We start from the raw sequence: 25,775 nt of genomic DNA on the forward strand, positions 1-25,775 counted from the left end.
ATTTTTCACCTCATGCCTCTGATGAAGTGGATTTTAGCCCATGGACACTTATGCCCAAATAAATGTGTTAGTCTCTAAGGTGCCACAAGGACTCCTCATTGTTTATCCCACAGTGCAACTCACCACTGTCCAATGCAGAGTCTTTTGGGAAGTTTTTGCAATGCCTGATGGGGCCAAAACAAATTGTGGACGGGTGAATGGGAGCCTGGGGTCAACTTCCCATAATGCAGTGTTCTCCATCCCATAATTTCATCTGCATACCATAATTTTCGTGCCTTCTTTTCAAAATCCCATAAACCCCCATATCTCCCCTCGCTGTCTGCCATCTCTGAGAGACGCATAGAGCCTGCACAGTTCTACACTGTTGTCATGAGCATTGCAAGCATAAGGTGCATGATCCTGCAGTATTGCAGAGCCTCAGTAGGAGCTGCAGGGAACATAACAATTCCTTGGAGGCTAGATTGCCGTGGGACATAGAAAACAACAATTGAAGATTCTTGGTGGCATTCATGGAGCAGCTGGAGATAGTAAGGTGCTGGTTCTGGGACCGAGAAACAAGCACTGACTGGTGAAATTGCATCATCATGCAACTTCAGGCTGATGAGCCGTGGCTGCAGAACTTTTGGATGCGCAAGGCCACATTCCTAGATCTGTGTGCCAAATTTGCCCCAGCCATCCAATGCAGGGACACCAAAATGAAAGCTGCAGTGATACCTGAGAAGCAATTAGTGATTGTACCCTGGAAACCAGATGGCTACAGCCAGTTGGGAATCAATCTGCAGTCAGGAAATCCGTCACAGAGGCCGTTGTCATGCATGTGTGCAGGGCCGTTAATCATCTCCTGCTATGCAGGATTGTGACTCTCAGCACTGTGCAGGACATAGTGGATGGTTTTGCAGCAATGGGGTTCCTGAACTGTGGTGGGGTGATAGATAGCACACCTATTAATTTTTTTGGAGTCAGACCACCTTGCCAGAATACGGCAACAGAAAGAGCTACTTTTCTATGGTTAAGCAACCACTGCGGAATCACTGGGGATGCTTTACTGACAGCAGTGTGGGCTGGTCAAGGAAAGTGCGTGACACATGCATCTTTAAGAACAAAGGACTGTTCAGAAAGCTGCAAACAGGGACTTTCTTTCCCAACTGGCAGATTGCCATTGGCACTGTTGAAATGCCAATAGTGATCCTGGGGAACCCAGCCTATCTATCCCTTGCTCCTATGGCTCATGAAGCCATACTCCTGCCCCCTCAACAGCACCAAGGAGCACTTCAGCTACAGGCTCAGCAGGTGCAGAACGACAGGTGGATGTGCCTTTGGTCATTTCCAGGGTAGCTGATATTGTTTCCTTACAAGATTGGACCTGAGTGAGAAAAATATCCCCAAGGTTATAGCTGCCTGCTGTGTCCTGTGAAGCAAAGGGGGAAAAGTTTCTGCCAGGGTGGAGGTGGCACAGCTGTCTGCTGAATTTGAATAGCCAGATACAAGGGCTATTAGAAGAGTTCAAAGTGGACCTGTATAGCTCAGGGAGGCTTTGAAAGACCATTTTGATAATGAGCCCGAATAGTGTGTGTTTTCTGTAGTGTGCTCCACCTGGCCTTGCTCTTTTGTGGCCCAGTATGAATCTTAAGAACATAAGAAAGGCCGTACCGGGTCAGACCAAAGGTCCATCTAGCCCAGTATCTGTCTACCAACAGTGGCCAATGCCAGGTGCCCCAGAGGGAGTGAACCTAACAGGCAATGATCAAGTGATCTCTCTCCTGCCATCCATCTCCATCCTCTGACGAACAGAGGCTAGGGACACCATTCTTACCCATCCTAGCTAATAGCCATTTATGGACTTAGCCACCATGAATTTATCCAGTCCCCTTTTAAACATTGTTATAGTCCTAGCCTTCACAACCTCCTCAGGTAAGGAGTTCCACAAGTTGACTGTGGGCTGCGTGAAGAAGAACTTCCTTTTATTTGTTTTAAATCTGCTGCCTATTAATTTCATTTGGTGACTCCTAGTTCTTGTATTATGGGAATAAGTAAATAACTTTTCCTTATCCACTTTCTCAACATCACTCATGATTTTATATACCTCTATCATGTCCCCCACTTAGTCTTCTCTTTTCCAAGCTGAAGAGTCCTAGCCTCTTTAATCTTTCCTCGTATGGGACCCTCTCTAAACCCCTAATCATTTTAGTTGCCCTTTTTTGAACCTTTTCTAGTGCTAGAATATCTTTTTTGAGGTGAGGAGACCACATCTGTACACAGTATTCGAGATGTGGGCATACCATGGATTTATATAAGGGCAATAATATATTCTCAGTCTTATTCTCTATCCCCTTTTTAATGATTCCTAACATCCTGTTTGCTTTTTTGACCACCTCTGCACACTGCGTGGACATCTTCAGAGGACTATCCACGATGACGCCAAGATCTTTTTCCTGACTCATTGTAGCTAAATTAGCCCCCATCATGTTGTATGTATAGTTGGGGTTATTTTTTCCAATGTGCATTACTTTACATTTATCCTCATTAAATTTCATTTGCCATTTTGTTGCCCAATCACTTAGTTTTGTGAGATCTTTTTGAAGTTCTTCACAATCTGCTTTGGTCTTAACTATCTTGAGTAGTTTAGTATCATCTGCAAACTTTGCCACCTCACTGTTTACCCCTTTCTCCAGATCATTTATGAATAAATTGAATAGGATTGGTCCAAGGACTGACCCTTGGGGAACACCACTAGTTACCCCTCTCCATTCCGGGAATTTACCATTAATTCCTACCCTTTGTTCCCTGTCCTTTAACCAGTTCTCGATCCATGAAAGGACCTTCCATTTTATCCCATGACAGCTTAATTTACGTAAGAGCCTTTGGTGAGGGACCTTGTCAAAAGCTTTCTGGAAATCTAAGTACACTATGTCCACCGGATCCCCCTTGTCCACATGTTTGACCCCTTCAAAGAACTCTAATAGATTAGTAAGACATGATTTCCCTTTACAGAAACCATGTTGACTATTGCTCAAGAGTTTATGTTTTTCTATGTGTCTGACAATTTTATTCTTTACTATTGTTTCAACTAATTTGCCCGGTACCGACGTTAGACTTACCGGTCTGTAATTGCCGGGATCACCCCTAGAGCCCTTTTTAAATATTGGCGTTACATTAGCTAACTTCCAGTCATTGGGTACCGAAGCCGATTTAAAGGACAGGTTACAAACCTTAGTTAATAGTTCCGCAACTTCACATTTGAGTTCTTTCAGAACTCTTGGGTGAATGCCATCTGGTCCTGGTGACTTATTAATGTTGAGTTTATCAATTAATTCCAAAACCTCCTCTAGTGATACTTCAATCTGTGACAGTTCCTCAGATTTGTCACCTACAAAAGCCAGCTCAGGTTTGGGAATCTCCCTAACATCCTCAGCTGTGAAGACTGAAGCAAAGAATCCATTTAGTTTCTCCACAATGACTTTATCGTCTTTAAGCGCTCCTTTTGTATTTTGATCATCAAGGGGCCCCACTGGTTGTTTAGCAGGCTTCCTGCTTCTGATGTACTTAAAAAACATTTTGTTATTACCTTTGGAGTTTTTGGCTAGCTGTTCTTCAAACTCCTCTTTGGCTTTTCTTATTACACTCTTGCACTTAAGTTGGCAGTGTTTGTGCTCCTTTCTATTTGCCTCACTAGGATTTGACTTCCACTTTTTAAAGGAAGTCTTTTTATCTCTCACTGCTTCTTTTACATGGTTGTTAAGCCACGGTGGCTCTTTTTTAGTTCTTTTACTGTTTTTCTTAATTTGGGGTATACATTGAAGTTGGGCCTCTATTATGGTGTCTTTAAAAAGGGCCCATGCAACTTGCAGGGATTTCACTTTAGTCACTGTACCTTTTAACTTTTGTCTAACTAACCCCCTCATTTTTGTATAGTTCCCCCTTTTGAAATTAAATGCCACAGTGTTGGGCAGTTGAGGTGTTCTTCCCACCACAGGGATGTTGAATGCTATTGTATTATGGTCACTATTTCCAAGCGGTCCTGCTATAGTTACCTCTTGGACCAGCTCCTGCGCTCCACTCAGGATTAAATCTAGAGTTGCCTCTCCCCTTGTGGGTTCCCATACCAGCTGCTCCATGAAGCAGTCATTTAAAGTATCGAGAAATTTTATCTCTGCATTTCGTCCTGAAGTGAAATGTTCCCAGTCAATATGGGGATAATTGAAATCCCCCACTATTATTGGGTTCTTAATTTTGATAGCCTCTCTAATTTCCCTTAGCATTTCATCTTGTTGTGATTGCTGTGTATTTTGGAATATTACATTGTCAATGCACCTGTTAATATTGTTTATGAATGGTGCTATGGGTTGTGTGACACTGTGCAGTAACAGATAATTGGTTGCTGTCCGACCTGCTAGGCACCAGCCAGTGTATGTTGTGAACTAATAAAGATTAATTTTATTACAAAAAACAGAATTTTATTCTGTAACATTAATGCGGCAATTAAAGAAAACCTTTAAAAATGTAATAAAAATTAATAAATTAAAGGAACAGAACTTTTGATGTGGAAAAAACAGTCATGTCCATTTTAGGTACATGTACACCAGCCGTGGCTTTCACAGGTCAGTGTATATGAAGCTGTGATTGTCTTCAGTGTCCCCTGGGGTGGAGTGATAAAGGTAGTGCACCGACCTCTGACACCACATGGAATGTTGAGTGGGGACATAGGAAGTTCCTGATATTGAGTTCTCAATGGGCTGCAGAGGGAAGCGAGCATGGAATTGTTGAATATGCAGCCCCACCAGAGTCTGCAGCATCTGTGTTTGCTGTCTGAGCAGAACAAGCATGTCCTGCTGCACACCCCTCTCCTTTTCCTGCACCTCACTCTGCTCTTCCTGCACCTTTCTCCTCTCCACTCTATCCTTCTCCAGGTTATCAGCAAGGGTCATCCTCCAGGCCCTATGCTCATTCTCTGATGCAGCACTGGCTTGCAGGATCTCCTGGAACATGTCATCCTTAGTCCTCTTTTCCTCCTCCGTATCTGGCTCAGACATTCCATGAGTGGGCAGGGGCGGCTCTAGGAATTTGGCCGCCCCAAGCAGTCATGCCTGCTGGAGGTGCACCGGAGCCGCGGGACCAGCGTACCTCCCACAGGCATGACTGCGGAGGGTCCGCTGGTCCCGCGGCTCCAGTGGACCTCCCGCAGCTGCGGAGGGTTCGCTGGTCCCGCGGCTCCGGTGGAGCATCCGCAGTCATGCCTGCGGGTGGTCCACCCGAGCCGCGGGACCAGCGAACCGTCCGCAGTCATGCCTGCGGGAGGTCCGCTGGACCCGCAGCTCCGGTGCACCTCCCGCAGGCATGACTGCAGAAGGTCCGCCGGACCCGCCTGCCACCCTGCCGGCAAAATGCCGCCCCAAGCCCGCGCTTGGCGCGCTGGGGTCTGGAGCCGGCCCTGTGAATGGAGATGGGGAGACCCTACAGGCTGCTATGGCAGCAGCTGCAGGTACAACACATAGAGATGCCTTTGTCAGTGTATTCATGATGGAAATTGAAACGTAAAATGTTGAACTCACTCCCCTTGCTCCCCAAAAGTTCGGGATTCTCACTTCTGCTTGGGATTGATTGAGCATGGCACCAGCCATGCTGAGTATGGCCTTCTGGCGGTTGGGAAAATGAGAAGGGAATTACTCTGTTGCATAATTCTGGTTGTATAGGGCAATGGAACGGAATACTGGCACCATTTCCCACAGGGGGTGGTGATTTTAGCTGCTATCTCATTCCTAAGGGTAACAAAGGCAGAGAGAGCACAGCTGCTGCTGGCATCCCAATGCCACCCAGGCCCATAAGCTGCTAGCCTGTGTACTACAATGGTGCCTGTTAAAGGGGGGGTATGATAGAGGTACATAAAATCATGAGTCATGTGGAGAAAGTGAATATGGAAAAGTTATTTACTTGTTCCCATAATATAAGAACTAGGGGCCACCAAATGAAATTAATGGGCAGCAGGTTTAAAACAAATAAAAGGAAGTTCTTCTTCACACAGCGCACAGTCAACCTGTGGAACTCCTTGCCTGAGGAGCTTGTGAAGGCTAGGACTATAACAGGGTTTAAAAGAGAAGTAGATAAATTCATAGAGGTTAAATCCATTAATGGCTATTAGCCAGGATGGGTAAGGAATGGTGTCCCTAGCCTCTGTTTGTCAGAGGGTGGAGATGGATGGCAGGAGAGAGATCACTTGATCATTACCTGTTAGGTTCACTCCCTCTGGGGCACCTGGCATTGGCCACTGTCAGCAGACAGGATACTGGGCTGGATGGACCTTTGGTCTGACCCAGTATGGCCATTCTTATGTTCTTATGAAGTACTCGCTGAGTGTCATGGGAAAGTGTCCTACTGTGGTGGAATAAATAAGGCAGCCTTCCCAGAAACCTTCTGCAGAGGATTGCAGAGTACCTCCAGGAAAGTTTCATCAAGATCTCTCTAAAGGATTCACAGGACATCAGAGTGCACATAAGCAAACTGCTCCACATGCCCCCCTCCGCAGATCTAGAGGAGAATGAAAAGCAGATAGAAACTTTGCATCTCTTAGTTGTCTCACTACCTCTTCTAGCACAAGTAAAAGTGAGTAAATCAACAGATGTGTCCTGCTCCTTTGGGGCTTCCATCCCTGTAATTTCAAAGCAAACTGCATACTTACTAGAGGTTCCTTCCCCTGCATCAGGCTCGCCTGTGCTTGACAGTCATGACTGGCTGGACTCCAATGGAGTCAAAACCAGGTCCTGGCTCACTGAGCAGCTAGATCCCTCAGTCACCTGGCCCCCATACTCCTCCTCCTCATCCACTCCTTCTCACTGTTCATGGCAGGAGCCTGTGATTCGGGCTCCTCAGAAGTATTCGCAGTGCTCTTGGGAGTAGTGGTGGGGTCTCTGCTAAGGATGGCATGCAGCTCTCTGCAGCTCAGCACCAGATCGATTGTTGGCCTCTCTGGCCTTCTGGTACTCCTGCCGCAGCTCCTTGGCTTTCACGTGGCACTGCTGCTGGTCCCTGTTGTAGCCCTTCTCCGGCATCTCCTGAGCAACCTACTCATAGATGTCCACATTTCTGTGGCTTGTTCAGAGTTGTGCTTGCACAGCCTCTTCTCCCCAGAGACCCAGGAAATCCACCACCTCCTGTCTCTTCCAGGCAGGAGCGCGCCTGGAGTGTGTAGCCAGCATAGTCACTCGGGCAGTCGCACTCAACATTGGAGAGCTGCTAGGTGTGCTCGCCAAGCCAGGCAATCAGAAAAAGGAATTTCAGAAATTCATGGGGCTTCCCATCTACCTGACCCCAGGGCAGCGGAGTTCACAGCAGTGACCAGAGCAGTCACTGAGGGACATTGTGAGACAGCTGCTGGAGGCCAATAATGGTTGACATAAGTAACAGAGTGTCTATATTCACACTGCATCAACCTAACTACGTTGACCCTGACTCTATGTTGCTTGGGGAGATGGTGTTATTAAATCAGTGTAGTGCACCACTTAAGTCATCAGGAGCCAAATTTAAGTGGAGACACATCACCAGCTAGGTTAATGTAAGGTGCCTTGAGTCAACCTAACTGTGTTGATTTAGTTGGGGATTGATGATTTAGTTGGGGATTAGTCCTGCTTTGAGCAGGGGTTGGACTAGATGACCTCTTGAGGTCCCTTCCAACCCTGATATTCTGTGATTCTATGTGTAGTGTAGACCAGGCGTAACTTAACAAGTGATATTCTAGAACATACAGAATCAAATAATGATAAGCCAGGTGATCAGTAAAGTCTTCTTTAAAATTCCACAGCCTGGTCAGCTGGTGCTACTCCTCTTGTAAGTGTAGACAAGCCCAAGAACTAACACATTATATAGTGCTCTAACTTGCAGTCTCAGGGGTGTGAAAAATCTCACACACACACACACACACACACACACCCCGAGCGCAGCAAGTTTGAGTGCTGTAAAGTGCTAGTGTGGACAGGCTCAGAGGGCTGGGAGTATGGCTCCCAGCCCTCTGAGCTATTCCCCCCGTGGAGATGGAGCTCTCTCCCAGCACTCGCCCTCGACCACACTCACACATAAAAGCACTGCCGCAGGAGTGCTCCCGCGGAAGTGCTTTGAACTCTCTAGTGTAGACTTAACCATGTGACAAATAGAAATTAAATAGAACCGAGTGTAACCAGAACTCATCTCCTACTGTGATATGTTTAACTGAAGTTGATGAAAAAGCAGCTGAGTAATCAAATCAATTAAGCTAACAAATTCTTGTCAATGGACCACTCTAGTTTTCCTGCTGGGAGTATTATTGTATCACAGTCCATCATTTCTGCATTTGCATCTCCTTATTATGGCTGGGATTTATCACAGGTTCAAAGACTTTTGCCGATGAAGAATTCACTGCAGTTATTTTTTTTCTTTCATTGGCAATAATAATTAATCTAGAGCTAAATCCTGAGGCCTTTACACCTTTTCTTATTCAGTCAAACCCACATTGACTTCAGTGGGAGTTTGACTGAGAAAAGACTGAGTAAGGAGGTCAAGAAAGCAGCTCCTAAAATTTAATTGCTCTTTTGAGTAATGCTACAGGCTGAAGTAACACCTGAAATGTCTGTCTGTGATACTGTTGTATCTTTCACCAGTTTCTCAGGTAAATGCAATTACCTTTTCCAGATCTGCAAGAAGTGACTTTTCAGAAATTCCTGCTGATACCCAGAACCTTTTCATATCAGCTAGTGCCATTTTTTTAAGCTGTTGGCCACAAATCACACTGTATTGCTTTCCAGATAGCTAAATGCTGACGTTTCATTGCATGAAGAGTTATTTCCCCAATGTTTCATTTAAAAGAAGCTTCATTGTAACATAAAAGATTAAAAGCCCCATTTAACCATTACTCTGTAAAGGGGTTTTGGAGACAGTTTGTACAAAAGACCCCATTACCTGCTATATCTATGATGGGTCATAGCAAAACCCTGTCTCCAAACTCTGACTTTGGGGTGTTCACAATTTAAAACCCACTCTATACCTCAGTAGTGAGGGATAGGCCCCTTCTTATCAAAAATAACATTCTGCTGGTCTATGTTTCATTTCAGCTGACAATATACCTTATTCTATATGCTTGATTAGTGAGCTCAGAGGAGAAGGTTCCTGGGAATTCATTATATTTTAGATGCAGTGGATTGCATTGTCTCTCTCTTTTTTTTCCTTTAATTAAACTTACTGTGAGTTGTGACTGTTCAGGATCAGATGCATCAATCTGGTAAATAACTCCAGGAGGCGTACGATTTCCCTCCAAGATATAAATCATTACAGCTGGATGAATAAAAATATAGTCAATGTTAATTTTATCTTTAAAAAAAGACACAGATATACTAACTATATCAGAACACCTGATGCATGTACTCACTCTACAACTCAGTCTAATTCCAAAAAACAAAATACCCAAGCACACACCAAAACAACACATAGCTGGGGCAAAAGAACATGTCCCCATGCTGTAAATAGACAACCATCAATATTTGTGATTGTGAACCGTACATCACTGACAGACAGAGCCCCACATAAATCATATCTTGAACTGGTCATTGGTAAATGGCCTGGGCTAGCCTGAATTTTTATGTTGTTGAGGGATTGTGACCAGTACCACCCACCTGCCTCACTGGGTGGGAAACCTGATGGAGCCAGCAGCAACTGGGATAGGCCCAGTTGAATGTGGGAAGAGAACATGTGCTGAGAGGATGCAGGACTGCCCCTCCCCTTAAAAGTCTCTAGTCACTGGTTGGCAAGTTTGGGGTGGAAGGGATCTGACTGGTCCCTCACTCTCCCCTTTCATTAATTTAAACCCTAGCTTGGGCCTTGTGAAGCCTCTTGCTTTTTGCTCCATTCTAGCAGCCTCACCCTCCCTTCCTTGTACTAGCAGCCGCGAAGCAGTGTTTTGTGGTTGTTGTAGCTCTGATTGTTTGCCTGGTTTGGGGTCAGGAATGAATTTTTTTCTTCCTGTAGGGGCCAAACTGGCAGAGGGCTGGGAAGTTTTTTGCCTTCCTTGCAGCATCCCAGAGGCACAGTTGAGTTAAATAAGAGCAGAGTTTAATAATTAATACTCAACAAGGATGTTATTTCATCACAACTTTTGAGTGTGGTTAAAAGGATAAAAGGAATGGTTCGCAGAAGTAAAAGACCTGCGATTTTACTGGTGGGCCTTGTGTTCATGGGATAGGGGGAGACCCTGAGGCCTTTGTGGGCTGAGGTTCCCCCCCTTTTAGTACCCTTGGTCCCCCTTGGGGGCAGGAGTAGGACTCAGAAAAAGCAAATTGAGTCCTAGAGGTAAGAAGAAGAGAGTCTACCTGAGTTGTGGGTTATTGGGTATGGAATCCCTTAGTCCCCACACTGGAACCACTTAAAATGCCTGGTAGGTGAGAGTATAGCACCCTGTCCATGTGTTAAATGTAATAAAGTTGTGGCTGGCTGCTTTAAAATCCATCCCCGTGTTTGTCCTTTTTCTTCGCTGTGTCTACATCAATTCAGTTCATACCATGAACTCCTAGGACTAGAATCTCATATGCCAGCTTTCCTAAGTTGTATAGGAATTATTGTTAGCATGGGCGGTTAATGAGTAAGCAAACCTTTAAATCATTATTTACTGTAGACTTTTTTATGTCTGCTGTGTCCTGTGCTTATAGAACATTAATCTGTCCCATGACCCTGACTGGCTGCTCGTGCCTTAAGTAGCTGCAGTAATCCCCAAACAGCAGAATGAGGATTCCTAGATGACAGTGATATGAATTAAAGCTTAATGAGAAACAGACACATTTTAACAACCAGTGAATGTGCCATCAGTGTTAACTGCAGCTGGTATTGTTAACTACCCCCCCCCCCAGTTAGACAATTCATATGTCTATGTTCACTGATTTACTGCACTCTAGCTGAGTGCTAAACAAGCTCCCAAGTATAGCGTGTTTCATGCTGCGCCCATCCCCTGAAGTGTCATCATGTCAAATCTAATTATTTTTTACAGTCACACCCACAATGTGCTAGGCACTATCTATGCTCAGAAGACCCAGGTCCTTCCCCAAGGAGTTCATTTTGTCTCTTGTACAAAGTATAACATATAAGCAAGAATGCCAGGGATGCTTAAATGTTATTTATTAAATTGGCTCTTTTTCAACTAGAAATGAGCCTGAACCAAAACCTGCACAAGCTCTTAATCCTTAACTTTGGCAGGGATCAGAATTTAAACTTAGATCCAAACTTCATCCCTGGCCTCTGCCAGTGAGCCAAAACCCTGAAATAACATTGCCATCTTCCCAGCTAGTGAGGTGTTCCTAAGCCAGAGCTGGATCCACATTTTGTGGCTCTGGCCCATCTGTATTTTTGGGTAGGAAAAAAAATTTTTTTCACTGTTTAATAATTCATTGCTGTTCCATACAAAAACACACAGTGTTAGAACACTGACGTTTCAAACTGAAACTCTCAAAAGTCAGGTTTCAGAGTAGCAGCCGTGTTAGTCTGTATCCGCAAAAAAAACAGGAGTACTTGTGGCACCTTAAAGAAGTGAGCTGCAGTTCACGAAAGCTCATGCTTAAATAAATTTGTTAGTCTTTACGGTGCCACAAGTACTCCTGTTTTTTTTCTCAAAAGTCAGGAAGTGACAAAATTATGATTTTTCTTGTAACCTTAATTCTGCCCCTTTGTATGTGTATATGTTATACAGCCTTCAGTTACATGATGTCATGGGATAAGTTCTGCAGGTCCCTTCGTTACTGAGTGAGCTAAATGGGTGCTCAGTGAGCCAGGCAGCTGTTTGATATTTACTTTTATCCTCTTTGAGATGTGGGGCCATGTACTGAACATACACTGCTCTTCTTCCAAACCCCACCCTGAATGAGGAAGGGATTCTGTGAACTCCAGCCTCATTCCCAACACCCTGACCAATTGCTGCAGCGAATGAAGCAGCGGTGTCCAAGTTCCCACACATTGCACCCCTTACACAGATGGGCCAATATCACTGATCACACAGAGGTAGTATTTTTTGGAACCCTGCCTCTTTCCTTATGCACTATCCCAGATCATAATCCCCATGACCTTACATTTAAAATTGATTTCCCACTTAAATTTCTCACACACACATGCAAATTCACTGTACTGCTGTGCAACACAGGCTGAGCACTAGCTTTATTGTCTTTCAGAAACTCTTGCACATGCACAAAGTACATTTATTTAAACCTTTGTTTCTTCTCCAAATCCAATTCAGTTTTCAACAAGGCATTAAACAGTATGTCCATAACCAAGTGACTATGCCTGGTTCCATAAAAGGCTGTTGAGACACTCAGCATCACAATGCCTAACTTTTAGGTGCCTAGAAAACACAGGAACAACACTGCAATCTGAAAGGTCTGGGCTATAGCCACTAGGCTCCTATATGAGGATAGGGATAGGTGCCTTAGAATATGATCCACAAAAGCCAACGGGCTAGGTGGAGATCTGCCTAAGATAGCCAATGGGAGATGCTGATGGGGGGGTCATGTCCTAAGCCACACATCCCCAGCTCAGATTTCCATACCTAAATCTGGGCTGCTAGGAGGTGCCTATCTTTGCTTGTGATTCACAAACTGGGAGAAGGTGGGTGTTTGGCTGCCTAAGTCACATGCAGGGAACAATCAGAGGCTGCCTAAATCCACACACAACAGGCAGGCATGGGAAGGAGAAGGAGCTCCCTTAATATTTAACCCAAGGGTAAGGGTATTCGCCTGGGATGTGGGAGACCCCTAGTTCAAGTGCCTAATGAGGAGAAGGGATTCAAACAAGGATCTGTCATCTCTCAGGGGAGTGCCCTAACCAGCAGGCTATAGAGTCATTCAAACTCTTTTTCTGGCCCAATTAATATTTAATTGTTCAATTATTTAAAGTGGAACAACTTCAACAGGAAAGATTGAGGGAGACTGCGTAGCCTAGGGCACTCACCTGAGAAACGGCAGATCTCTGTTCAAATCCCTTCTGCTCACAGGCATCAATTTTTCATTTTTCTGGGTGGATGCTCCACCCCCGCTCTGCCCAGAGGCCCCGCCACTTCCCCCAAAACCCTATCCTTGCTCTGCCTCTTCCTGCCCCCATTCCGTCCTCTCTCCCCAGTGCCTTCTGCCCAGCCCACTGCCAAACAGCTGATCGGTGGGTGGGTGCTGAGCACCCACTATTTTTGTTCTGTGGGTGCTCCAGCCCTATTCTTCTCTTTACCCGGCAGAGAGAGGACTTGAACTGGGCATTTCCCCCATCCCAGCTCAGAACCTTAAGCCCTATGGTGAAGGTTATAAGGGAGGGCCTCTTTTCCCTGCCCCCACCCCAGCTGTTTTGTGTGGAATTAGGCAAACTCTAATCAGGCCCCACCAATGATTTAGCTGGCCAAACAGTTTGTCTTTCCCCTGATTTGTCAATCACTATGGGGCTTAGGTGGGAGATTGGCACCCAGATGCATAGAGAGATGCTGCAGTGTGTATGTTCAGATGCAGGAATGTAGGTGTCAAGAGACTTTAGGTGCCTGTAGGGTTAGGCGCAGCCAAGGGGAGTTTTGTGGATTGCAGTGATGCCTAAAAATGGGACACAGATGTTTATGTACTTTTATGGATCCCACCCTACCTAACTCAAATGGGAAGTCTCTAACAACTGCCAGTAAGGCACTTCAGCTAATCAAAAAAAAGGCCCATACATATTTATTGTTAGCACTAGCACTGCTTTCTTTTCACTCTTTTGGTATTTGAAAATGCCTGACCCACTTTTAGTGAAAGTCTCGGAGGGGGGAGTCACTCCCTGCATGAGATCAGTCACTGAATTTCATCTGAAAACATAAAACATAGGTGACAAACAACAGGGACCCTCCAGAATGGAAATATTTGGCCAATCTAAACTATGAGCATTGCTAGGCATTCTGTCTATAACATTTAATGATTAAGGTCTAGTTTCCCAATGTTGTAATTTCAAGCATTAGCCTCTTTCATTACTTCCAAGCAATGGAAGTTCTCTTACTTTGGTCTGCCAAATTGCCACGAAACACAGGAGGTTCATTAACATCTGTTATTTGGACAGTAAGTATTTGAAGGTCACTTGCCCCAGCTGTATCTTTAACATAAATCTGCAAATCAAAGCTGTTTGGCATAGTTTCATAATCTAGAACAGGATCTCCAGTGGTAACAACCTGAAATGTAACACATTATTAGTAGCACACTATGCAATCAAATCTGTAATTATTGTATATAGGAATAAATACATATAAAAAGGTGCCATGTTGGACTGGTTAAAGACTAAGGGCTACAGGAAGATGCCCCAACTGAGGAGGTAGTGCTCTAGGCCCCTGTTGGACTGTTAAAGACTGAGCAGAAGGAGGGCTGCAGGACATTGTGGACTGTATTCCCCGGAAGGGCTTTGCTTGTTTTGCACATAGAGAGCGTGTGACTTGGCCGGAGGGCTGAGACACTGAAGCCCCGCTTGAAAAGCACAGTGGCTGACAAGGATTGCTGTGACCAGAGGAAAAAAAGAACGGGAGTACTTGTGGCACCTTAGAGACTAACACATTTATTTGAGCATAAGCTTTCGTGGGCTACAGCTATTCTCCTAATTAATTAGCCTCTTACAGTTGGTATGGGTACTTCCACCTTTTCCTGTTCTCTGTATGTATAAATAATCTTCTTATTGTGTGTTCCATTCTATGCATCCGATGAATTGGGCTGTAGCCCACGGAAGCTTATGCTCAAATAAATTTGTTAGTCTCTAAGGTGCCACAAGTACTCCTGTTCTTTTTGCTGATACAGACTAACACGGCTGCTACTCTGAAACTTAATAGAAGAGTGTAGTTCTGGGGCATCTCAATACTAAACGTTCATTAGAATACTACGCAATAGCATAAATAATTAACACTAACTATGCTTGTCAAGTAAATAAGATAATTACATTTGTGCTGCATCATCCTAGCTTTTTAAATCATGTTTGTTCACTTGCCTGCTAGTTTGCAGAATTTATTAATTCACAATGGAGTCATTGGGACAGATTTCAGGGCACATCTACACTACAGCAGCACAGGTATGGTTCTGCAGTGTAGATGCTTCATACACCTACAGAAGGGGGTTTTCCCCTTAGGGTGACCAGATAGCAAGTGTGAAAAATCGAGACACTTTTTTCAGGTGGTGGTGGGGTATAGTTGCCTATATAAGATATAGCGCCTAATATCAGGATGTCTGGTCACCCTATTTTCCATATATGTAGGTAATCCACCTCTTGGAGAGGCAGTAGCTAGGTTGATGGAAGAATTCTTCTGTTGATCTAGCTGCATCTACCATGAGGATTAGGTCAACCTAACTACATCATAGAGGGTGTGAAAATTTCCACAGCCCTGAGCAATAAAGCTAGGTCAATCTATTTTTTAGGGGTAAACCAGGCCTCAATCAGGCGTTGCTTCACCTTTCTGCTTTAAGCTAACTTGTTGTCCCTCAGATCCTGCAGCTGATCTGTACTGCCCTCCAGTAAGTTAGGGAACCCTGAGAACTGCTCTAGCTTGTTCCAGCTGTGCTGCTGTGCAGAGCCCCCAGGCAGCGCCGACTCTAGGCACCAGTGAAGGAAGCAGGTGCCTGGGGCAGCCAATAGAAAGGGGCAGCACGTCCGTCGGTTGTTGGGGCAGCACATCCGGGTCTGCAGCAGCAATTCGGTGGCAGGTCCTTCCTTCCTTCCGCTTCCTCTTTGGTGGCAGCTCAATCACCCAGCTTCAGTCTTCAGCAGCAATTCGGCAGCCGCTCAATCTGGTTTTTCTTTTTCCTTTTTTTTTTCCCTTCGCCGCTTGGGGTGGCAAAAAAGCTGGAGCCGGCCCTGCCCCCTAGTGCCCTGCCAGTAACTGAGGATATCTGGGGCCCCAGCTCTACCTCGCTTCCCCAAACATACCATCTGCATCAGCAGCCAGGGGGGTGGCAAACCATCCCTATGGCAGCTCTATGCTGCCCAAGGATTCCACAGTACTGAGGGAGCCTTCAAGGGGCCGATTAAACTGGATTCAGCTGTTAAGTGAAGTTGACAATCTTCCCAGTAAGATAAGTTAGTAAGATTCTGTTATAGTGCAACAAGTTGGATTCAGTGGGGGCTGATTCTGAATTTACATCACCCTAATCCACACCAGGGTAGGTAAAATCAGAATCGGGCCCCAGGTGCTTTTATTCACCTTAGCATTTTTTAAAACAATGACTTCTGTGATACACGGAACAAATGTGGTGTTCTTTTTTCCCCCTGCACCAATCAAAAGGCTGGAATCACTATCAGCTATTCATGCGCTATAAGAGTTGAATTTCCTGTAATAAATACCTTGATCTGCTTTTGCAACTCTTACAGTTAAATGATACATGAATAAATACTGTACCAATATCAGCTCTCAGTAATCCAAAGAGTAAGCATCAGTCTACAGACTAAACACATTGCCCAAGCTGAATTGAAAACTTACCTTGTAAGTATGTGTAGCTCCAGGATCAATCCGAAAAGCTTTTGTAAGTGGATTTGAGTTTATTATTAAAGGATATCCTGGAGCCACTTCAGAAGGTGATGGTGATAAAGTAACATTAAATGTATAAACCAAAACATAAGCTGAAGATTTTTCTGTCACATTGCCTGTAGCAGGCAAGCCATTAAGTGACAGCGTTTTCCCTCCTGCAAATTTGAAAAGGAAAGTAAAATTACACTTCTGCAGTGATTTCCCTACACCCCCCTGAATTTTCCCAACATCCTCCCTCCCCCCAGTTTTGTGAACTAGTTACATGCCAATTTAGTGACTGTTTGGAAATTTGAATTGAAATTGAAATATTAATACACACTTTAAAAGCATATACAGTGTATACAGGGGCGGCTCTAGGAATTTCGCCGCCTCAAGCACGGCGGCACGCCGCGGGGGGTGCTCTGGTGGTCACTGGTCCCGTGGCTCTGGTGGACCTCCTGCAGACGTGCCTGCGGATGCTCCACCGAAGCCGCAGGACCAGCAGACCCTCCGCAGGCACGCCTGTGGGAGGTCCACCGGAGCCGCCTGCCGCCCTCCCGGCAACCGGCAGAGCGCCCCCCGCGGCATGCAGCCCCAAGCACGCGCTTGGCGCGCTGGGGTCTGGAGCCGGCCCTGAGTGTATAATCAAATACGTGTATCTGAAAAAGTATAATAGATTTGAAAAGTATGAACATAGGCTAGCTTCCTTATACAGCTGTTGTTTTTTATGACAATGTCAGTGCATTCATTTCAGTGATGTTGGCCAACCTAATAATTTCAAATGATTTGTAAGCAAAGTCTAAATGAGCTCTCCCTGACAGCTAGTGATGAGCTGGGGGCTGGGGGGAAAGGCTTCAGGACCAGATTGTATTTACATTCACATCTAATCTACCTAAGTATCCAGCAAACAGAGCTGTGTTGCCCAAGTGATAGATTTTGGCTGGGGTTGGGTTACAAATCACTTGAATGCAGGGGGTGGGGTGGGGAATGAAATGTTGTTGTTCTTATTGTATGAGTAAAGGGCAGTAGAACTGTATTTAGCCTGTGATGATTTGAAGGCATCAAGAGAGAGGGTGGGGACCTGTCCCTCTCCACTGTTTAAAGACTGAGCTGATTAGGCTCCATAGATAGTCTTTTGTTCTGTTAAGTGACCGCTGCAGCTGAAATCACTGATAATCAGGTCTAAGTGCTTAGTCCTGCTGTGGGGACAGTGTTCCTGTGGGTACAGTGTTTTTGTGTAAGAGACAGCCCAGACTGCACTAGCAGCAAGGTTTCCCCCACTGAGAGCTCAGCTGCAATCACTGAGAGCTGGTGGAACCTCAAGAGACCAACTTTCAGAGGTCACAGTGGCAAGTGGCAGCAGAAGGTGACTGTGCAGGGCCATTGGCAACAGAGTGGTGGAGTGAACGGTGGCACAACGAACAGCCGTGCCAAAGCGAATAGTGAGCAGCTGGAGGAATGAGCAAAGTGCCTTCTTGCCCCCCACCTGGGAGGTGTACTCATGTGAAAGCACCTTTGAACTCTGAGTCACCACTGACCAAGGACAACACCAGTGAGTGGGGTGTGGTGGAGGGAAAAGTGAGTGGCATGTTAAATAAACATTTGTTTGTTGGACTATATTTTAGTCACTTTGCTCCAGAATGCTAGATTTGTGACTGGGAATGGAAACTTATACAAATATGTTTCCTAGTAGGCCAAGATTTTTAAAATTATTTGCCAAGGTTGTTATCTCACATCGTTGCTATCTTGAGAGGTCATTATGTTGGGGAGTTTCTGTACTAAACATTTTTATTATTATAATTAATTTTTACATAAGAATGGTCATACTGAGTCAGACCAATGGTCCATATAGCCCAGTATCCTGTCTTCCGACAGTGGTCAAGGCCAGGTGCTTCAGAGGGAATGAACAGAACAGGTTCATCAAGTGATCCCCCCCTTTGCATTCCCCCCAGCTTCTGGCAAACAGGCTAGGGACACTCAGGCATGGTGTTTGCATCCCCCCCCCCCTCCTGGCCACTGATCTATCCCATGAATTTTTATCTTTTTTTTTTTTTATCCTGTTATAGTTTTGTCTTCACACCATCCCTTGGCAAAGAGTTTTTTTTGTTGTTATGTTTGTGTGAAGAGTTTTTTTTTTTTTTTTTTTTCCTTTGCTTTTTTTTTTTCATTGGGGGTGACTTTTAGTTTGTTATATAATCCTTCACATAACACATTTCCTTATTCACTTTTCACACACCAGTCAATTTTTTATAGATCTCCCTCCCTCCTCTTCTCTTTCTTCTCTCTCTCTCTTAAAAATTCCTGTAATCCTCTCTCCTCCTCTCCTTTCCTTAATCCTTCCTTTTTTTTTCATCCATCTATATTTTTTTTTAAAATATTATATATCTTTTTTGGGATGGGGTGACCAGATCTGCACACAGTATTGAAGGTGTGCACATACCATGGATTTATATAGAGGCAATATGATATTTTCTGTCTTATTATCTATCCCTTTCTTAATTATTCTTAACATTCTGTTTGCTTTTTTGACTGCCGCTGCACATTGAGTGGATGTTTTCAGAGAACTATCCACAATGACTCATAGACTTTAAGGTCAGAAGGGACCGTTATGATCATCTAGTCTGACTTCCTGCACAACGCAGGCCACAAAATCTCACCCATCCACCTCTATAACAAACCCCTAACCTATGTCTGAGTTATTGAAGTCCTCAAATTGTGGTTTGAAGACCTCAAGCTGCAGAGAATCCTCCAGCAAGTTACCCATGCCCCACGCTGCAAAGGAAGGTGAAAAACCTCCAGGGCCTCTGCCAATCTGCCCTGGAGGAAAATTCCTTCCCGACCCCAGATATGGCGATCAGTTAAACCCTGAGCATGTGGGCAAGACTCACCAGCAAGCACCCAGGAAAGAATTCTCTGTAGTAACTCAGATCCCATCCCATCTAACATCCCATCACAGACTACTGGGCACACTTACCTGCTGATAATCAAAGATCAATTGTCAAATTAATTGCCAAAATTAGGCTATCCCATCATACCATCCCCTCCATAAACTTATCAAGCTTAGTCTTAAAGCCAGATATGTCTTTTGCCCCCACTACTCCCCTTGGAAGGCCGTTCCAGAACTTCACTCCTCTAATGGTTAGAAACCTTTGTCTAATTTCAAGTCTGGACCTTATCCTTGTGGAACACCGTGTACGGGGGCTCGACTCCAAGATATCTTTCTTGAGTGTTAACAGCTAATTCAGACTCCATCATTTTGTATGTATAGTTGAGATTGTTTTCCAGTGTGCATTACTTTGCATTTATCAACATTGAATTTCATCTGCCATTTTGTTGCCCAGTCACCCAGTTTTGTGAGATCCCTTTGTGATTCTTCACAGTCTGCCTGGGACTTAACTATCTTGAATAGTTTTGTATCGTCTGCAAATTTTTCCGCCTCAACATTTATCCATTTTTCCAGATCATTTATGAATATGTTGAACAGCACTGGTCCCAGTACCGACCCCTCAGGGATACCACTATTTATCTCTCTCCATTCTGAAAACTGATAATTTATTCCTACCCTTTGTTTCCCATCTTTTAACCAGTTACTGATCCATAAGAGGACTGCCCTCTTATCCCATGATGACTTACTTTTCAAACGTCAATTTAAATTAAATACATTTTTTTTAATTTATATTTTTTTAGAAATCTAGACCTGTTATGTGTTTTGGTGTAACTTGCATTATCCTGATGTTAAATTTGCATTATCCTAACAAAACATTTACTTTATTCATATCTCTTTTATATGTTGCAGGTCAAAGTGAAAATGAAAAGACAAAAAATAATACAACAATTTTTCCACTCAAAGGCCTCAAAAACTAACCAAGGTGAAGAGCACATCAAGAACCAAGAATATATCAACATGTCATCTGAAGGTTCAAGTGGTATATCTACATTCGACCAGCCCGAAGCACAAATACAGCTACCTACTGAAGAAACAGTGTCTCCAAAACCTAAAGGCAGTTCCCGATGTTTGTTGGTCAAAGTGTTCCCATTTTTTGAAGTTACAAAAGATGGCTACTGGTGCACCTCTTGCAAAAAAGCTTACGAAGAAGGAAAGCTTTCCAGTGCTATAATTGGTAAAAGTGGAGGAGCTTGGTTTGTCAAACCGATCAGCAAAGCCAATGCTGACAAACTACGTGAAAAGGCTGCAAAACACTAGACCACTGGAGTGCATCAACATGCAGAAAGCTTTATAAGCCCACTTTAGAAGTACTTAATGAGGCTGTTAAGAATGCTGGAGACACAACACAGTTCATGCGAACAAATATGGCTGTAGCATCCTACTTTCTATTTAAGCAAGAGATACCACACACTACAAACTGGAGGCCAATGTTAAGTGCATTGTCACTTGTTCATCCTGAAGTCGAATACTGGTTCCGAACAAGACCAGCAAATGTTCACTATCTTTCTTCAAGAAACTCAACTGACTGGCTAGAAGCATGCAGTGCAAGAGTAAAAGACTCAACAGTTGAAAAAATGAAGAACTCTCTCACCACATTCAAAAAAATTGCATACATGGCTGATGAATGCACCGATGCAAATGGGCATCAAGTATTAAGTCATTGTGTATGTTATCTTGATGTCAGGGGCATCAGTTATCTTGATGCCAGTAGATGCATTTCTTGATGTTCAAGTTATAGAAGACACTTCGGCTGCATCTGTGACAACTCACATCTCAGAAGAGTTAAATGCTTGTCAATTGGACCCCAAACAGATGGCTGCTTGTGCATTTGATGGAGCTGCAAACTTCTCTGGAAGACATGGGGGAGTACAAGCTTTCGTCAGAGAAAAGTGTAACCCTAATCTCTCCTATACACACTGCAGAGGCCATCTACTCCAAGTAGCACTAGTACAAGCTGAAGAATCTTTAAAAGACATTAAAAAAGCTAAATATTTAATGTCTTCATTATATTCTTTTTTCAGCAAGAGTCCAAAAAGACTGAATATCTTGGAAAATATAGAAGATACACTGGGACTGAAGTTCAAATTAATCCAACCTGGGGAAACCTGCTGGCTTTCTCATGAGCGATCCTTGGCTGTTGTCTTAAAATTACTCCAGCCATTATTACTGGCTTTGGAAAGTATCTACCAAGATGGGATGGATCTAAGTAGTGAGGCTGGTGGATTACTTTTGCTACTACGTTCAGAGAAGACTATTGCCATTCTCTCTCTCGTAAGTCTACTGTTGAAACCACTTGGGTCATTAAACAATGCCATCCAGGCATCTGCTACAACAGTAGTAGATCTTTGTCCAGCAATAGAAGCTATATTTGGATCAATCAGAGAGCTATCCATTGAAAAAGTACTGGAAGAAGCAAATACTTCAGTTCAGAAGTTGACTAATGAAGGCATTTATATTGAATCCTTAAGTGAAGAAGACAAGAAGTGTTTGCTAAGACAACTGAAAAAGTACACAGACTTGATTCTTAAAAATCTACAACAGCAACTTCTAGATTCTACTCAACCTCTACATAGCTTTTACAGATGACTCGACCCGATCTTTGTGTTCTGTTTCCTGAGATGAAAGAAGTAGGAATTCATCTCTTGCTACTCCCAGTCACAACAGATATGGTTGAGTGTTCTTTTTCATCATTGAATAGAATTTTGTGTTCTGAAACAAGTCGCCTTCTGCCTGATCATGTGAATGAATTAATGAGCCTATCAACTGAAGGAATGGAAGTACCGAACACACGAGAAGCCACCTAAGATGAACGCATTGCATTCAAGAAGTTCATTAACAGAGTTGTCCAAAATTATAACAAGAAACCAAGAAGGATGTAGACATAGTGCTTCATAGAAGGCTTGAGTAGCCAGCTTTAATTTGTGTGATGATTTTAAAACATGAGTTAAATCTAATAAAATGGTCATGGAACATTTTTCAGTTTTTACTATGGTGCCATACAGCCCACCTTCACCTTCACAGTCTCACCCCTCATCGGCCCTGACACCCCCCACTGTAAATTCAAACACCCTGCTAATTTCAATTCCTGGGGAAACCACTGCACTTCTGTGAAGCCATTTCTGTGAATATTAGCTGGGACACAGAGCACACGCCTTCTGCCACTGTCTGTGAACACAAATGACCTGATATTCCTCTCATGCTGATATGAATTGTGACGTTACACAGCTGTTGAACCCATGCAAGTGAAAGGAGACTCAAATTATTTATTTTCTGTTTAAATGCTGTAGTCCTGCCACTGCAAGTTACTGATGGTAATGCAATATTGTTACTCCATTGCTTGTATTTGTATGATAGCTAGAAATATATGTTTCATATCAGTCACCTCCCTCTGCTGCTGCCTCTCTGCACTGAATCACATTAAAAATAGTCAGACAAGCAAGTGTGTGTGAATAAAAGGTGTTTAGAATTCTTTTGTGAATTCTGTTCTCAAGAGATGACACTCCCCTTCCCTTTCCAACATGTCTTGTCATAAATTAACAGAAGAGAAGGCAGGGCCAGTTCTTTAAGGTGCTGAGCAGCTCCTGAAAAGTTCAATGTAATCTCAACCCCTCAGTGTAGTTAGCACCTTGCAAGATACTGCTAATGTATTGCAATCTGTTCAGGGCCAGGATCTGGGCCAACATTTAAAAAAAAATAAGTGTCTGCGATGCCATGCACCAAGTCACAATGCCACTCACTCAGATTTTTTTTTGGTGGGGGGAGGAAGGGGGTAAGGGACATAGGGGCTTCTGGGCCAGGGGGGGTCAGCCTGCTGGTGGCAGTTGAGGGCATCTAAGAGGGGAAGAGGAGGCTCAAGTGGGGGAGGAAGAGGAAATGTATGACTCCCCCGACTTTAAATAGTGCTCTGCAGCCCCTGAGTGTGTTACATGTCCCACTCTCTTCCCAATCCAATGTGACTCTATTGCAGCTCTTGTCTTGAGAATCTGGATCAAGCTGTAGAGGCTTCTGCTTTTAGCTCTGGAGGTCCCTTGTTCATGCCTTGGTGTTGGCCAAGATAGAGGCTGTCATAACGGCCAGTGCAAAATGTCTGGAATGCTTGGAACTAGCAGCGAACAGTGATTTGGAAGAGCCCCATGTGAGCCCCTTGTTAATGGAGCCAGGCTCTGGGCTCTCTAGGGATGTGTGCTTACAGCTGGGGTGCTTTTGAAACATATGTTCTAATACAGAATCTGACAATGACTGTATCTGAGGCCTGGTCTACCTGTGGGGGGATCGATCTAAGATACACAACTTCAGCTACGAGAATAGTGTAGCTGAAGTCGATGTATCTTAGTTCGACTTACCTCGCGTCCTCACGGCGCGGGGTCGATTGCCACGGCTCCCCCATCGACTTTGCTTCTGCTTCTCGCCGAGCTGGAGTTCAGCAGTCGACGGGAGAGCAATTGGGGATCGATTTATTGCATCTACATTACACGCGATAAATCGATCCCTGATAGATCGATCGCTACCCGCCAATGAGGCGGGTAGTGTAGACGTACCCTTAGTACACTTCCTTTAAGCACACCACAACTTATTAAGGAAAAGTATTTTAAAGTCAGTGAAGTATGTATAATGTTTTCTAGAGTGACAGATGAGAGATGTGTTCCTACATTTATATTAACCTCTTACAGTTTTCATGAGCTGAATAAGAAATGTTTATTCAGGCATAATTCTTTTAAATCAGGGTTAATCAGATTTTTCAGACCACATTGCAACAGAGTGTGACCGGTTACTCTCTTCTTACTCCCTCCCCGTTTAGAAACCAATGAACCACCTGCTTCCCATTTAGGAGCACAAAACATCCCTCTGACTTTGCCTTCTGATTTCTGAGCCTTTACGGTACACTCAAATTTAACTCTCTTGAAAGCTGAGATCCTCATGCAATCTACAGAGTAAAGCAGTTGGGACTTACAGGGGAAAAATATAATGAGATTCATGAGAGTTGGCAACACCTTTTTTAAAGCAATTTAGTGACTAGAAAAAAGGAGGAGAGCTAGCAATGTGTGACCAGCCAGCTCTCTGCAAGCACCAGCAAGTGCTTAATGGTCCATGGACAACAGTTTAAGAAATCTCTGCTGTAAGGAATCCATTCTTCTTTGCTGCTTGCTAGGAGGTTTATCCTTTGTGTATCTGTAATGCTTTCATGCTGAACCCAAATACTGATATTGCCAAGCTAACATGCCATGGTCTGAGTTTTGTGGGGAGGTTTTTTTGGTTGCTTGCTTTTTAATTCACCAACTGTTAAAGTTAACACTAACATCAACCTAGAAAAAAAGTCTAAATTCTACTAGCCTGATTCATATCACTTTGCACCTGGTACAGTCATTTACATGTGGCAGAGTGGGTATAAAACACTACCAGTCTGATTTTTAGTATAAATGACTAAATGAGTGTTTAAAAAGCTACCAGATCAGAAGAGGGTATAAAACGTTACCATTTACACATGGTTTAAGGTGGTGGAGAACTGGGCTTTATACATGTCTTTATGGCAAGGTCTTAGTAAAACTTGCTACAAGCATAGCTCAAGTTCATGCAATTTTAAAAACTCCAATTTTTTTTTGTTTTTTTTTTAATTCAGTTAACCCACAAATGAAATATGAACAAAGCCTGAAGCTGCCTAAAGTGAACTGACTTGTTTCTTTGAAAATTCACCTGCTTTCCCACCCCAATACTCTCACCTTGAACAGTGGATTTTGTTCTGGAGCGCAGCATCCAGCATAATATTATTGTAATGGTATATAAATCATCACAATGGGCTGAAATCTCCTGACAGTTATACTGATGCAGCCCCATGGCTCACTGCAGTTCAGTAACAGAACAGCTGTTCCTTGAATTCTTTTGTCAAAAAGTTCTGAGCTAAAAAATATAATTTAGGTCCCTTAAGAGAAACTATAATAGACAAGAATTATTTAAATTTAGCAATTGAATAAAATTGTGTTCTTACCAGATATTCTTCCTAACAAAACCAAAAGAAGAAAAATATTCTGCCTCTTCCCTAGAATCCTGCCTTCCATAGTCCTAAAATGTGAACGGGAGGAAGATCTGGGTCTTATTTGCCTCAATCTGCTTCAGCTCCACCTAAATTTTTCTTCCTTGTCATGCTGTCCAGTAAGAAATCAAACAAAGGTTCTGCCGTATCTAAGGGAGTTTCTAAACACCATCAGCCTGTTTGCTCTTCAGTGGACTGCTCCTTGCTGACATACCAGACAATAGCCCTTGAACGGCAATTCTTTTAGAATGACAAGTGGGGGGGAATAGCTAATACAATGCTGGCTTGATAATTCTAAGGAATGAGGTGCTCTCTCTAGAGAC

General features: G+C 43.8%; 2 protein-coding genes across 2 annotated transcripts in view; both read right to left on the minus strand.

The window, feature by feature from the left end:
- The window catches only part of LOC120381995 (cadherin-related family member 3-like), a 53,534-nt gene extending 40,294 nt beyond the window's left edge, over positions 1-13,240 (minus strand). Inside the window, exons 1-2 of the mRNA XM_039500156.1 lie at positions 13,213-13,240; positions 9,203-9,294 (exon numbers count right to left, since the gene is read on the minus strand). Coding sequence (XP_039356090.1) covers positions 9,203-9,289 — 87 coding nt within the window. The 5' untranslated portion in view covers positions 9,290-9,294; positions 13,213-13,240. The remainder of the gene's footprint in view (positions 1-9,202; positions 9,295-13,212) is intronic.
- A 729-nt stretch (positions 13,241-13,969) lies between these two features.
- Positions 13,970-25,256, minus strand: LOC120378881 (cadherin-related family member 3-like). Its single transcript, XM_039497140.1, has 3 exons — positions 25,142-25,256; positions 16,451-16,653; positions 13,970-14,167 (listed from the first exon to the last, which is right to left on the minus strand). Exons 1-3 carry the CDS (start codon positions 25,254-25,256, stop codon positions 13,970-13,972), a joined length of 516 nt encoding a protein of 171 aa, XP_039353074.1.
- Positions 25,257-25,775: the final 519 nt, after the last annotated feature.

Source organism: Mauremys reevesii, linkage group 1 (genome assembly GCF_016161935.1).
Source record: "Mauremys reevesii isolate NIE-2019 linkage group 1, ASM1616193v1, whole genome shotgun sequence".
Taxonomy (NCBI): domain Eukaryota; kingdom Metazoa; phylum Chordata; order Testudines; family Geoemydidae; genus Mauremys; species Mauremys reevesii.

Excerpts from the sequence above, each read along its gene's own strand:
- LOC120378881 (XM_039497140.1), bottom strand. The coding sequence starts at position 25,256 with ATGGGGCTGCATCAGTATAACTGTCAGGAGATTTCAGCCCATTGTGAT. Across the intron at positions 16,654-25,141 it reads AACAAAATCCACTGTTCAAG|GAGGGAAAACGCTGTCACTT; the intron begins GTGAGAGTATTG and ends TCAAATTTGCAG. Across the intron at positions 14,168-16,450 it reads GAGCTACACATACTTACAAG|GTTGTTACCACTGGAGATCC; the intron begins GTAAGTTTTCAA and ends GTTACATTTCAG.